General features: G+C 54.7%; 1 protein-coding gene across 1 annotated transcript in view; it reads left to right on the forward strand.

Moving 5' to 3' along the window:
- PIP5KL1 (phosphatidylinositol-4-phosphate 5-kinase like 1) overlaps window positions 1-15,445 on the forward strand; it is a 389,017-nt gene that overhangs the window by 147,458 nt on the left and 226,114 nt on the right. The window contains exon 4 of the mRNA XM_069609106.1: window positions 4,718-4,872. Within this exon, the coding sequence (XP_069465207.1) occupies window positions 4,718-4,872 (155 nt within the window). The remainder of the gene's footprint in view (window positions 1-4,717; window positions 4,873-15,445) is intronic.

Raw genomic sequence — 15,445 nt, forward strand, 5'->3', positions numbered from 1 at the left:
ACAGCTGCATCCTATACAAGCATGCATTACCCGCAAAGACAGCAGTATCCTATACAAGCACGCATTACCTGCTAGGACAGCTGCATCCTATACAAGCATGCATTACCTGCAAAGACAGCAGCATCCTATACAAGCATGCATTACCTGCTAGGACAGCTGCATCCTATACAAGCATGCATTACCTGCAAAGACAGCAGCATCATATACAAGCATGCATTACCTGCAAAGACAGCAGCATCCCATACAAGCATGCATTACCTTTTAGGACAGCTGCATCCTATACAAGAATGGATTACCTGCAAAGACAGCAGCATCCTATACAAGCATGCATTACCTGCAAAGACAGCAGCATCCTATCCGAGCATGCATTACCTGCTAGGACAGCTGTATCCTATACAAGCATGCATTACCTGCAAAGACAGCAGCATTCTATACAAGCACGCATTACCTGCTAGGACAGCTGCATCCTATACAAGCATGCATTACCTGCAAAGACAGCAGCATCCTATACAAGCACGCATTACCTGCTAGGACAGCAGTATCCTATACAAGCATGCATTACCTGCCAGGACAGCTGCATCCTATACAAGCATGCATTACCTGCAAGCACAGCTGCATCCTATACAAGCACGCATTACCTGCTAGGAAAGCTGCATCCTATACAAGCATGCATTACCTGCAAAGACAGCTGTATCCCATACAAGCATGCATTACCTGCATGGACAGCCGCATCCCATACAAGCACGCATTACCTGCTAGGACAGCTGCATCCTATACAAGCATGCATTACCTGCAAATGCAGCAGCATCCTATACAAGCACGCATTACCTGCTAGGACAGCAGTATCCTATACAAGCATGCACTACCTGCTAGGACAGCTGCATCCTATACAAGCATGCATTACCTTCAAAGACAGCTGTATCCTATACAAGCATGCACTACCTGCTAGGACAGCTGCATCCTATACAAGCATGCATTAACTTCAAAGACAGCTGTATCCTATACAAGCATGCATTACCTGCATGGACAGCCGCATCCCATACAAGCATGCATTACCTGCAAGGACAGCTGCATCACATGCAAGCACGCTTTACCTGCAATGACAGGTGCATCACATGCACTGCTGTCGCCACGCACACTCCCGTGTGCCTGGCACCATACTTGACGATCTGCGCATCACTAGAGTCGGACCCCGAAGAAGGGACGAAGCCTTCTTGATCTACGCCCCAAGAATACATACGGACTCTGATAACCATCAACTGACCCCCACCCTCAAGAAATGGGGAAAAGAAAGCAAAACCCTCCTTCAAGGAACACCTTCTTCATGGCATGCAAATAACCCCTCCCCCTTCCCCTACACCCAAGATCACCCAGCCTTGTATCCCTCAGAACCCCCCTTCAGTTTCACCCAAGACCCCCTCTTAGCCCTGGTCTTTATTCCTCAGTCTCTCGGCTTATTCTCTGCTGCCCTGTATGGGGGACGCGCTCTCGTTATAACCATCTAATTTAGGCCTGTGACCCCCCACCGATGTGCAGCGCCCCCTACCTCACAAAGCTACCGTCGTATACAAGAAACACCCAAAGTAAAATGAATGGTGTCATTGCTGCCCCTTTCTGATTTGGGGGTGGAGGTGTGGGGACTGCCACTGCTCTCCCCTTCTTCACCCCTGCTTGCCCGCCCCCCCCACCCTTGAGAGCTTCGCTAGATCTCTGTAGATGCGGCCTCCTGCTGTCCAGTGAGTGGTCCATAGATGTGGCCTCCTGGTCTGTAGATGCGGCCTCCTGTAGGTGTGGCCTCCTGCCGTCCAGTGAGTGGTCTGTAGATGTGGCCTCCTGGTCTGTAGATGCGGCCTCCTGCCGTCCAGTGAGTGGTCTGTAGATGTGGCCTCCTGGTCTGTAGATGCGGCCTCCTGGTCTGTAGGTGTGGCCTCCTGGTCTGTAGATGCCGCCTCCTGGTCTGTAGATGCGGCCTCCTGGTCTGTAGATGTGGTCTCCTGCCGTCCAGTGAGTGGTCTGTAGATGTGGCCTCCTGGTCTGTAGATGTGGCCTCCTGGTCTGTAGATGCGGCCTCCTGGTCTGTAGATGTGGCCTCCTGGTCTGTAGATGTGGCCTCCTGGTCTGTAGATGCGGCCTCCTGTAGGTGTGGCCTCCTGCTGTCCAGTGAGTGGTCTGTAGATGCAGCCTCCTGCCGTCCAGTGAGTGGTCCGTAGATGTGGCCTCCCGGTATGTAGATGCAGCCTCCTGTAGGTGTGGCCTCCTGCCGTCCAGTGAGTGGTCTGTAGATGTGGCCTCCTGGTCTGTAGATGCGGCCTCCTGGTCTGTAGATGTGGCCTCCTGGTCTGTAGATGTGGCCTCCTGCCGTCCAGTGAGTGGTCTGTAGATGTGGCCTCCTGGTCTGTAGATGCGGCCTCCTGGTCTGTAGGTGTGGCCTCCTGGTCTGTAGATGCCGCCTCCTGGTCTGTAGATGCGGCCTCCTGGTCTGTAGATGTGGTCTCCTGCCGTCCAGTGAGTGGTCTGTAGATGTGGCCTCCTGGTCTGTAGATGTGGCCTCCTGGTCTGTAGATGCGGCCTCCTGGTCTGTAGATGTGGCCTCCTGGTCTGTAGATGCGGCCTCCTGGTCTGTAGATGTGTCCTCCTGGTCTGTAGATGCGGCCTCCTGGTCTGTAGATGCGGCCTCCTGGTCTGTAGATGCGTCCTCCTGGTCTGTAGATGCGGCCTCCTGGTCTGTAGATGCGGCCTCCTGGTCTGTAGATGCGGCCTCCTGGTCTGTAGATGCGGCCTCCTGGTCTGTAGATGTGGCCTCCTGGTCTGTAGATGCGGCCTCCTGGTCTGTAGATGTGGCCTCCTGGTATGTAGATGCAGCCTCCTGTAGGTGTGGCCTCCTGGTCTGTAGATGTGGCCTCCTGCCGTCCAGTGAGTGGTCTGTAGATGTGGCCTCCTGGTCTGTAGATGCGGCCTCCTGGTCTGTAGATGCGGCCTCCTGGTCTGTAGATGTGGTCTCCTGGTCTGTAGATGCGGCCTCCTGGTCTGTAGATGCGGCCTCCTGGTCTGTAGATGTGGCCTCCTGGTCTGTAGATGCGGCCTCCTGCCGTCCAGTGAGTGGTCTGTAGATGCGGCCTCCTGGTCTGTAGATGCGGCCTCCTGCCGTCCAGTGAGTGGTCTGTAGATGCGGCCTCCTGGTCTGTAGATGCGGCCTCCTGCCGTCCAGTGAGTGGTCTGTAGATGCGGCCTCCTGGTCTGTAGATGTGTCCTCCTGGTCTGTAGATGCGGCCTCCTGGTCTGTAGATGCGGCCTCCTGGTCTCCTGGTCTGTAGATGTGTCCTCCTGGTCTGTAGATGCGGCCTCCTGGTCTGTAGATGCGGCCTCCTGGTCTGTAGATGTGGCCTCCTGGTCTGTAGATGCGGCCTCCTGGTCTGTAGATGTGGCCTCCTGGTCTGTAGATGCGGCCTCTTGGTCTGTAGATGCGGCCTCCTGGTCTGTAGATGTGGCCTCCTGGTCTGTAGATGTGGCCTCCTGGTCTGTAGATGCGGCCTCCTGGTCTGTAGATGCGGCCTCCTGGTCTGTAGATGTGGCCTCTTGCCGTCCAGTGAGTGGTCTGTAGATGCGGCCTCCTGGTCTGTAGATGCGGCCTCCTGGTCTGTAGATGCGGCCTCCTGGTCTGTAGATGCGGCCTCCTGGTCTGTAGATGCGGCCTCCTGGTCTGTAGATGCGGCCTCCTGGTCTGTAGATGCGGCCTCCTGGTCTGTAGATGTGGCCTCCTGGTCTGTAGATGCGGCCTCCTGGTCTGTAGATGTGGCCTCCTGGTCTGTAGATGCGGCCTCCTGGTCTGTAGATGCGGCCTCCTGGTCTGTAGATGTGGCCTCCTGGTCTGTAGATGTGTCCTCCTGGTCTGTAGATGCGGCCTCCTGGTCTGCAGATGCGGCCTCCTGGTCTGCAGATGCGGCCTCCTGGTATGTAGATGCAGCCTCCTGTAGGTGTGGCCTCCTGCCGTCCAGTGAGTGGTCTGTAGATGTGGCCTCCTGTAGATGCGGCCTCCTGCCGTCCAGTGAGTGGTCTGTAGATGTGGCCTTCTGGTCTGTAGATGCGGCCTCCTGGTCTGTAGATGTGGCCTCCTGGTCTGCAGATGCGGCCTCCTGGTCTGTAGATGCGGCCTCCTGGTCTGTAGATGCGGCCTCCTGCCGTCCAGTGAGTGGTCTGTAGATGCGGCCTCCTGGTCTGTAGATGCGGCCTCCTGGTCTGTAGATGCGGCCTCCTGGTCTGTAGATGTGGCCTCCTGCCGTCCAGTGAGTGGTCTGTAGATGCGGCCTCCTGGTCTGTAGATGCGGCCTCCTGGTCTGTAGATGTGGCCTCCTGGTCTGTATATGTGGCCTCCTGGTCTGTAGATGCGGCCTCCTGGTCTGTAGATGCGGCCTCCTGGTCTGTAGATGCGGCCTCCTGGTCTGTAGATGCGGCCTCCTGCCGTCCAGTGAGTGGTCTGTAGATGCGGCCTCCTGGTCTGTAGATGCGGCCTCCTGGTCTGTAGATGTGGCCTCCTGTAGATGCGGCCTCCTGCCGTCCAGTGAGTGGTCTGTAGATGTGGCCTCCTGGTCTGTAGATGCGGCCTCCTGGTCTGTAGATGCGGCGGCCTCCTGGTCTGTAGATGCGGCCTCCTGGTCTGTAGATGCGGCCTCCTGCCGTCCAGTGCGCGGCGCTGACCTTCTCCCTTTTCTCTGCGCAGGGCTTCGAGATGCGCACGTACGCAGGGCCTGTCTTCGCGCACCTGCGCCAGTCCCTGGGCCTGCCTGAGAGGGAGTACCAGCGCTCCCTGTCCTCCGAGGCCTCCTACCTGCAGTTCATAAGCAACTCCAAGAGCAAGGCGGACTTCTTCCTCACGTGAGTCCGGGGGGGGGGGGGGGTGAGGGGGGGCGCAGAGGGCCTCGCCCTTCATTAATTGGTGCATGTCTGTAAATAGACGCGTGTGTTGAGTGACTGCTAATTGGTGTGTGCAGATAAATAGGCACGCGTGTGTGATCGCAGCGTGTCCTCTCTCTCTCTAATGACTTGTACACAGAGAGGCTGTGACGTCACTGGACTTTAGCTTGGATTGCTAAGGCGCAGGGAGCCGCCATCGCCCAGGGCACCTGTCACCCAACGGGCAGCACATCACTGTGCCCAGTGCCCGGGTGAACTCAAGCCCCAGCGACGGTCTCTCAGAGGCGCCCGCTTCGCGGCGCTCGCTGCTGGCCAGGGAGTCTGGGCGACAGGTGCAGCCTGAGGCCCTGTGCACTGCGGGGGGTGGGGGCGGGGCAGTCACACACGATGGAGCGGCGGGCAGGGTACGCACGTGGGGGTTATGGGTGAACGCAGGGGTAGAGGGGCGGGGGGGGGGGCGACACAGAGCGACCTTACAGACCCTCTGCAAGGCCAGTCTGTATGTAGCTTGGCCCCACATCTCTGGGCAGTGATAGAAAAGAAAGGGACCCACAGGGCCACAACAGTGCCTCAGGACAATCCCCATCAGCTGTGCCTCAGGACAATCCCCATCAGCTGTGCCATCAGCTGTGCCTCAGGACAATCCCCATCAGCTGTGCCTCAGGACGATCCCCATCAGCTGTGCCTCAGGACAATCCCCATCAGCTGTGCCTCAGGACAATCCCCATCAGCTGTGCCTCAGGACAATCCCCATCAGCTGTGCCATCAGCTGTGCCTCAGGACAATCCCCATCAGCTGTGCCTCAGGACGATCCCCATCAGCTGTGCCTCAGGACAATCCCCATCAGCTGTGCCTCAGGGCAATCCCCATCAGCTGTGCCTCAGGGCGATCCCCATCAGCTGTGCCATCAGCTGTGCCTCAGGACAATCCCCATCAGCTGTGCCTCAGGACGATCCCCATCAGCTGTGCCTCAGGACAATCCCCATCAGCTGTGCCTCAGGACAATCCCCATCAGCTGTGCCTCAGGACGATCCCCATCAGCTGTGCCTCAGGAGGATCCCCAGGAGCGGTGCCTCGGGAGGATCCTCAGCAGCTGTGCCTCAGGAGGATCCCCAGCAACAGTGCCTCAGGAGGATCCCCAGCGTGGTGCCTCAGGAGGATCCCCAGCAGCGGTGCCTCAGGAGGAACCCCAGGAGCTGTGCCTCAGGAGTCTCCCCAGGAGCGGTGCCTCGGGAGGATCCCCATCAGCTGTGCCTCAGGAGGATCCCCAGCAGTGGTGCCTCAGGAGGAACCCCAGGAGCTGTGCCTCAGGACGATCCCCAGCAGCTGTGCCTCAGGACGATCCCCAGCAGCTGTGCCTCAGAAGGATCCCCAGCAGTGGTGCCTCAGGAGGAACCCCAGGAGCTGTGCCTCAGGAGGATCCCCAGGAGCTGTGCCTCAGGAGGATCCCCAGGAGCGGTGCCTCAGGAGGATCCCCATCAGCTGTGCCTCAGGAGGATCCCCTGCAGCTGTGCCTCAGGACGATCCCCAGCAGCTGTGCCTCAGGACGATCCCCAGCAGCAGTGCCTCAGGATGATCCCCAAGAGCGGTGCCTCGGGAGTATCCCCAGGAGCTGTGCCTCAGGAGGATCCCCAGGAGTTGTGCCTCAGGAGGATCCCCAGCAGCTGTGCCTCAGGAGGAACCCCAGCAGCTGTGCCTCAGGCGGATCTCAAGCAGCGGTGCCTCAGGAGGATCTCCAGCAGCAGTGCCTCAGGAGGATCCCCAGTAGCAGGCCTCAGGAGGATCCCCTGCAGCTGTGCCTCAGGAGGATCCCAGCAGCTGTGCCTCAGGAGGATCTCCAGCAGCAGTGCCTCAGGAGGATCCCCAGGAGCGGTGCCTCAGGAGGATCCTCAGCAGCTGTGCCTCAGGAGGATCCCCAGCAGCGGTGCCTCAGGAGGATCCCCAGCAGCGGTGCCTCAGGAGGATCCCCAGCAACAGTGCCTCAGGAGGATCCCCAGCAGCGGTGCCTCAGGAGGAACCCCAGGAGCTGTGCCTCAGGAGTCTCCCCAGGAGCGGTGCCTCGGGAGGATCCCCATCAGCTGTGCCTCAGGAGGATCCCCAGCAGTGGTGCCTCAGGAGGAACCCCAGGAGCTGTGCCTCAGGAGGATCCCCAGGAGCGGCGCCTCGGGAGGATCCCCAGCAGCAGTGCCTCAGGAGGATCCCCAGGAGCAGTGCCTCAGGACGATCCCCAGCAGCTGTGCCTCAGGACGATCCCCAGCAGCTGTGCCTCAGGAGGATCCCCAGCAGTGGTGCCTCAGGAGGAACCCCAGGAGCTGTGCCTCAGGAGGATCCCCATCAGCTGTGCCTCAGGAGGATCCCCTGCAGCTGTGCCTCAGGACGATCCCCATCAGCTGTGCCTCAGGACGATCCCCAGCAGCAGTGCCTCAGGATGATCCCCAAGAGCGGTGCCTCGGGAGTATCCCCAGGAGCTGTGCCTCAGGAGGATCCCCAGGAGTTGTGCCTCAGGAGGATCCCCAGCAGCTGTGCCTCAGGAGGATCTCCAGCAGCTGTGCCTCAAGAGGATCTCCAGCAGCGGTCCCTCAGGAGGATCTCCAGCAGCGGTGCCTCAGGAGGATCCCCAGCAGCTGTGCCTCAGGAGGAACCCCAGCAGCTGTTCCTCAGGCGGATCTCAAGCAGCGGTGCCTCAGGAGGATCTCCAGCAGCAGTGCCTCAGGAGGATCCCCAGTAGCAGGCCTCAGGAGGATCCCCTGCAGCTGTGCCTCAGGAGGATCCCAGCAGCTGTGCCTCAGGAGGATCTCCAGCAGCAGTGCCTCAGGAGGATCCCCAGGAGCGGTGCCTCGGGAGGATCCTCAGCAGCTGTGCCTCAGGAGGATCCCCAGCAGCTGTGCCTCAGGAGGATCCCCAGCAGCGGTGCCTCAGGAGGATCCCCAGGAGAGGTGCCTCAGGAGGAACCCCAGCAGGGGTTCCTCAGGATGATCCCCAGCAGCTGTGCCTCGGGTCGATCCTCATCAGCTGTCCCTCAGGAGGATCCCCAGCAGCTGTGCCTCAGGAGGATCCCCAGCAGCTGTGCCTCCAGATGATCCTCCTCAGCTGTCCCTCAGGAGGATCCCCAGCAGCTGTGCCTCAGGATGATCTCCAGCAGCGGTGCCTCAGGAGGATCCCCAGGAGAGGTGCCTCAGGAGGGACCCCAGCAGGGGTTCCTCAGGATGATCCCCAGCAGCTGTGCCTCAGGACGATCCTCATCAGCTGTCCCTCAGGAGGATCCTCATCAGCTGTCCCTCAGGAGGATCCCCAGCAGCTGTGCCTCAGGACGATCCTCATCAGCTGTCCCTCAGGAGGATCCTCATCAGCTGTCCCTCAGGAGGATCCCCAGCAACTGTGCCTCAGGAGGATCCCCAGCAGCTGTGCCTCAGGAGGATCCCCAGCAGCAGTGCCTCAGGATGATCCCCAGCAGCTGTGCCTCAGGACGATCCTCATCAGCTGTCCCTCAGGAGGATCCTCATCAGCTGTCCCTCAGGAGGATCCCCAGCAGCTGTGCCTCCAGATGATCCTCCTCAGCTGTCCCTCAGGAGGATCCCCAGCAGCAGTGCCTCAGGAGGATCCCCAGCAGCAGTGCCTCAGGAGGATCCCCTGCAGCTGTGCCTCAGGAGGATCCCCAGCAGCTGTGCCTCAGGAGGATCCCCAGCACCGGTGCCTCAGGAGGATCCCCAGGAGCGGTGCCTCGGGAGGATCCTCAGCAGCTGTGCCTCAGGAGGATCCCCAGCAGCTGTGCCTCAGGAGGATCCCCAGAAGCTGTGCCTCAGGAGGATCCCCAGCAGCGGTGCCTCAGGAAGATCCCCAGGAGAGGTGCCTCAGGAGGATCCTCATCAGCTGTCCCTCAGGAGGATCGTCATCAGCAGTGCCTCAGGAGGATCCCCAGCAGCTGTGCCTCAGGATGATCCCCAGCAGCTGTGCCTCAGGATGATCCTCATCAGCTGTGCCTCGGGACGATCCTCATCAGCTGTCCCTCAGGAGGATCCCCAGCAGCGGTGCCTCAGGAGGATCCCCAGCAGCTGTGCCTCAGGACGATCCTCATCAGCTGTCCCTCAGGAGGATCCTCATCAGCTGTCCCTCAGGAGGATCCCCAGCAACTGTGCCTCAGGAGGATCCGCAGCAGCTGTGCCTCAGGAGGATCCCCAGCAGCAGTGCCTCAGGATGATCCCCAGCAGCTGTGCCTCAGGACGATCCTCATCAGCTGTCCCTCAGGAGGATCCTCATCAGCTGTCCCTCAGGAGGATCCCCAGCAGCTGTGCCTCCAGATGATCCTCCTCAGCTGTCCCTCAGGAGGATCCCCAGCAGCAGTGCCTCAGGAGGATCCCCAGCAGCAGTGCCTCAGGAGGATCCCCTGCAGCTGTGCCTCAGGAGGATCCCCAGCAGCTGTGCCTCAGGAGGATCCCCAGCACCGGTGCCTCAGGAGGATCCCCAGGAGCGGTGCCTCGGGAGGATCCTCAGCAGCTGTGCCTCAGGAGGATCCCCAGCAGCTGTGCCTCAGGAGGATCCCCAGAAGCTGTGCCTCAGGAGGATCCCCAGCAGCGGTGCCTCAGGAAGATCCCCAGGAGAGGTGCCTCAGGAGGATCCTCATCAGCTGTCCCTCAGGAGGATCGTCATCAGCAGTGCCTCAGGAGGATCCCCAGCAGCTGTGCCTCAGGATGATCCCCAGCAGCTGTGCCTCAGGATGATCCTCATCAGCTGTGCCTCGGGACGATCCTCATCAGCTGTCCCTCAGGAGGATCCCCAGCAGCGGTGCCTCAGGAGGATCCCCAGCAGCGGTTCCTCAGGATGATCCCCAGCAGTGGTGCCTCGGGAGGAACCCCAGCAGCGGTGCCTCGGGAGGTACCTGTGACAAACTGACGTCTGCTCAGTAGTATAAGGATAACTAGAGGCTAAAACGCTCATTTAGTCCTCGCACTTCTACAACCCAAGAGCCAACACAATCATAAAGGTAAACAGGCACAGTCAGGAAATATACCGCCTTCACATTTTGCAGTAACGTGGGCCGAGGGAAGGCAACACTCCTAGGAGGGGTGTGAATGTGGTTCAGTAGCGACCCAAACAGCAAAGTATTACATTCCAAAGACGGGAATGTCCAATCAAGGTTCTATCAAAATATACACTTTCATCAGACACGCCATGTGCAATACTAACTGATTAGAAAACCCTGTAAAAACTCACCCGTGTAGAAGAAAAACAGACTAGGCCCAGATAGAATAGATGCAGTCCTCTATGTCATGAGACAAGGCGCGAAAGGCAATCACAAGACCACAATGTTCAAAAGAACATTTCTTCAAGTTCCAAAAGGGATTAAAATAACCTATCCAGTCTCTAGGGCCCAAAGATGGACTCGGGGGGCCAGATATAAGTCAAGAGTCCCATGCAAATGTCTTGGTGGGTCAACAGTATCGAACCAGGCTTCTCTGTGTCAACAGCGGTGTCGGCTGAGGTCGCAGATATGGCAGTTGCGATACTCCAGTGGCAAGCTGGCATCGAGTCAGGGTTGAACGAAAGGGGAGCTGCGGTTTTGAAGCATCTACTCGAGCTGTGCGGATCAGTCAGTTACCAGGTCTGGTTCGACAGTCGAGGATCGACGGCGGTCGAGCTGGTACCAAATGTGCAGGCAAGTCGGTTCGATGCGGAAGCTCAAATGTTGAGGTTCTGGGAACACCAGAGTCGGGTTAATCGACTCACAAGAGCGCTGGTGAAGATATTTGTTTTTTGGAATGGTGACTCGATCAAGGTAATTCAGCAGTGCTTCAGAGTTCCAGCCAAGGCAACAATGTGCCTTAGTTGGCGCAGTGCAGTGGCAAACGAGGTCGAACCACGGATGGCGCTTCAGAGAACAATGGATGCCAAGGGCAGTGTTGAAAGGTGCTGCTGGATGCTCGGCATCGAGGCACACTAGAGTGAAGGCTCTGGGTGGGTCGTCATCAACAACAGGGATCTTGGCTGTTCTGGCTTCCTGGTGCTGTGAGCCCCACTCCATGGTTTTAAGCGCCAATGTCAGTCCGTTTCTCAGGTTCCCAAACTGGGGAGGATGGCACACACCTTCAGGGCACCTGTAACACAGTGCGGTCCTAGGCAACAGGTTGGCTGGCAAAGAGGCAGGCCTGTGGTCCAGCATCAGTGTTTCCACCAATGGTCCCTGGGAATGGTTAGCGGACAGTGCTGGTCTCTGCCTTGGAACACCTGCCTTCACCTCACAACTGGAGGACTATAGAAAGGACTGCTCTCACAGCAGAGTTCAGAAAATCCCTCTCAAGTGATGATTCAAGGATGCTTCAAGATGATTCAAACAAGTTTTGGGAGACACCTTTTATAGGCAAAAGTCACCAGGTAATTGGACTAAGCTAGTCTGCTTTAAGAGTGCAATTCATGCTCTTTAAATTGGTCCTTATGATGTCAAAACCCAAGCGCTTTTCTGCAGAGGAAATGTAGGGGACAAGAAAGAGAATGAGAGGCAGAGAGAATCAAGTTGGCAGAACCCTCCCAAAAGGGTACAGATCCCTCTTTGGCTACTCTAACCCTGCCCCCTCTCGTTTCCAATAAAATCAAAGGCCTTTAGAAATGCAGCCCCTAGTGTGAGGCCTGGCTCTCTGTGAATGGGCGTGCCTCTTGCTTTCTGTTCCCAGGCCAGCATCCTGTGGAGTGGTTGTCCTGGGGGAAAGGGCGTTACCTGTCCTTACAAAGGAAAAAGAGAAGCAATCCCCCAAGGCTACAGTCCTATCAGTGGACAGGGGTGGGAATTGTCTGGGAGAAGCACACTTAACCCTTCCAATGCTGAATTGGGCCCAGGGCTGACACATACGCAGAATCAATGTAATGTGGCTGGCGATGCTAACCACCAAACCCTAACTCAGATATGGCTTATATTTACAGTTATTGTGCCACCAGGACAAGGTCTCCAGGGGCATTCCGTTTTTGGAAAAGGCGTGCATATATATATATATATATATATATATATATATATATATATATATATATATATATATATTTTACATGGCCACGGTAGTAGCCATGTAGTTATGGTTAAGTTGGTGTTTCCATAGGAAGAGCACTTTTTGGGCGGCTTATAACTTCGCTCCCCCTGGACGAATCCTCACCAAACTTTGCAAAACAAAGTATATGGCCCACTCTGAATTCTTTTGCAAAGTTTGGTGAGGATTCGTCCAGGGGGGGCAAAGTTATAGGGGGCGTCCCAAAACTTTTTTTTCCCATAGACTGAATGGGAATTTTTTTTTGCTCGCGCCTACAGCCCAAACTGCTGGACAGATTTTCACCAAATTTGGACCAGGAGTAGCGGCTTGGTCTCAAAAGCGTGCTTTTGCAAATTTGGTGAAAATCCGTCCAGTAGTTTTTTTTAAATTACCAAAAAGTAGGTAAAAAAAAAAGTTATATATCTGTGTTCGGTCATCGGACACACTTCCCTGTTTACTCCACGGACAGTGTCCTGATTGGCCGAGCGGCTTACGTCATGTCCGTGGACATGCAGCGTGTTCGCTGATTGGACGATGTGAAGCGTGAAGCGTGTCAGATTATCGGTAGCGCCCGCCATCTTGGATTCGCGGATGTCCGCAGACAGCGCGGTGAAAGTTTGTTCAAAATGTGTATTTAGTAGAGTGTGTTGGTGTGTAGGAGTATTTGGGGAGGATGGGAGGTTAAATGTTGTGCTTTTTTATGTGGTAGACGTTCTTTTTGTGTTCGATTTGTCTGCGGACATCACGGGTCTTCTGAAATGTTCTAAATAAACTGAATGGGGGGTGTTCTGAGGACTCAATATGTGTCCGTTTTGTTTGCAAGCAAGCTGAAACTGTTCTAAGAACACTCGCGGTGTCCTGAAATGTTCGCAAATAAACAAAATGGGGGTGTTCTGAGGACACTGTCCGTATTGTTCGTTGTCAAGTTGAAAGTGTTCTAAGAACTGTCGCGTTGTCCTGAAATGTTCGTAGGGGGTGTCCTGAAGACGCTGTCCGTATTGTCCTTTGTCAAGTTGATTGTGTTCTAAGAACACTCGTGGTGTCCTAAAATGTTCGTAGGGGGTGTCCTGAAGACGCTGTCCGTATTGTTCGTTGTCAAGTTGAAAATGTTCTAAGAACTCTCGCGGTGTCCTGAAATGTTCGTAAGGGTTGTCCTGAAGACGTTGTTCGTATTGTTCTCTGGCAAGTTGAATGTGTTCTCAGAACACTTGTGGTGTCCTGAAATGTTCGCAAACAAAATGGGTGTGTTCTGAGGACGCTGTCCGTATTGTTCGTTGTCAAGTTGAAAATGTTCTAAGAACACACGCGGTGTCCGTATTGTTCTTTGTCAAGTTGGATGTGTTCTAAGAACACTCGCGGTGTCCTAAAATGTTCATAAATAAACAAAATGGGGGTGTTCTGTGGACGCTGTCCGTATTGTTCGATGGTAAGTTGAATGTGTTCTAAGAACACTCGCGGTGTCCTGCAATGTTTGCAAATAAACAAAATGGGGGTGTGTTCTAAAAACTCACGCGTTGTCCTGAAATGTTCATAGGGGGTGACCTGAAGACGCTGTCCGTATTGTTCTGTGGCAAGCTGAAGGTGTTCTAAGAACACTCGCGGTGTCCTGAAATGTTCGCAAATAAACAAAATGGGGGTGTTCTGAGGATGCTGTCCGTATTGTTCGTTGTCAAGTTGAAAGTGTTCTAAGAACTCTCGTGTTGTCCTGAAATGTTCGTAGGGGGTGTCCTGAAGACGCTGTCCGTATTGTTCTTTGTCAAGTTGATTGTGTTCTAAGAACACTCGTGGTGTCCTAAAATGTTCATAGGGGGTGTCCTGAAGACGCTGTCCGTATTGTTCGTTGTCAAGTTGAAAATATTCTAAGAACGCTTGCAGCGTCCTGAAATGTTCGTAGGGGGTGTCCTGAAGACGCTATTCGTATTGTTTGCTGGCAAGTTGAATGTGTTCTCAGAACACTCGCAGTGTCCTGAAATTTTCGCAAAACAAACAAAATGGGGGTGTTCTGAGGACGCTGTCCGTATTGTTCGTTGTCAAGTTTAAAGTGTTCTAAGAACAGACGCAGTGTCCGTATTGTTCTTTGTCAAGTTGAATGTGTTCTAAGAACACTTGCAGTGTCCTAAAATGATCGTAAATAAACAAAATGGGGGTGTTCTGAAGACGCTGTCCGTATTGTTCTTTGTCAAGTTGAATGTGTTCTAAGAACACTCGTGGTGTCCTGAAATGTTTGCAAATAAACAAAATGGGGGTGTTCTGAGGACGCTGTCCGTATTGTTGGTTGTCAAGTTGAATGTGTTCTAAGAACACTCGTGGTGTCCTGAAATGTTCGTAGGGGGTGTCCTGAAGAGGCTGCCCGTATTTTTCGATGGCAAGTTGAATGTGTTGTAAGAACACTCGCGGTGTCCTGAAATGTTTGCAAATAAACAAAATGGGGGTGTTCTGAGGACGCTGTCCGTATTGTTGGTTGTCAAGTTGAATGTGTTCTAAGAACACTCGTGGTGTCCTGAAATGTTCGTAGGGGTTTTCCTGAAGACACTGTCCATATTGTTTGCTGGCAAGTTGAAAGTGTTCTAAGAACACTGGTAATGTCCGTGGACATTAAAAGTTTCCATAGACCATAGTTGAAATGTTTGACTCTATGGGTGTGATATGCTGCGATGGTTGTGGCCAGGGCATAGAGTGTTGGGTGCATGACCATTTAGTCATGCACCCAACACTCTATGCCCTGGCCACAACCACCGCAGCATATCACACTTATAGTTGCTTATAACTTTGGGTCAAAAACAAATTTATAAGGAACAAAGTTATAAGATATTATGGGTGTGATATGCTGCGATGGTTGTGGCCATGGTATAGAGTGTATAATATACTTACTGTTTGGTTTAGTAACTGGAGTACATGTATTTCTTGTTAATTTCTGTGATAAAAGAAAATAGCATGTTAGTATTAGTATTTTGTAATGACTTATTACATTGTATAATCAACTTTTATTTTTTTTGGACCTTCATATTTAGTAGATTACAAACCAGAGTACTGTGCAATTTGCTCAGTTTCTGTGTTCGTTGCTAAAATCATTGGGTCTGTGGGAGAAAAAATAATCCATGTTGGATTGAAAAAAAAACCTTTTTCTGTTATGCTACAGTTTATTTGTTTGTTTGTTTTCAGTGTTCACTTGTTGCTTCTGGCTAATGCTTTATACATTGCTGGGAGACATGCGTTGGTGATCAGTAGTGCAAGGTGACATTTGGGTTGGCGGGGGGGCATGGCCATGGTGGATTTGCTGCCTGCGGGACATGACCAGGGGTGCAGGGTAGTCCCCTGTGGTGTAGGCTGCCTGCAGGGGCCGTGGAGGGTGTAGAGGGAACACCTGGGAGGACCCACACGGCCAATTCACGTGTAGTACTCCCCGGCACCCTGAAATACAGTACCCTGCTGAGATTGCGTGTGGAACTTCCCGCGCACCCCGGAATACACCTAGCCTGCTGTGATCGCGTGTGAAACTTCCCGCGCACCCCGAAGTACACGTA

Source organism: Ambystoma mexicanum, chromosome 8 (assembly GCF_040938575.1).
Source record: "Ambystoma mexicanum isolate Mex_15411 chromosome 8, UKY_AmexF1_1, whole genome shotgun sequence".
NCBI classification, from domain to species: Eukaryota; Metazoa; Chordata; class Amphibia; order Caudata; family Ambystomatidae; genus Ambystoma; species Ambystoma mexicanum.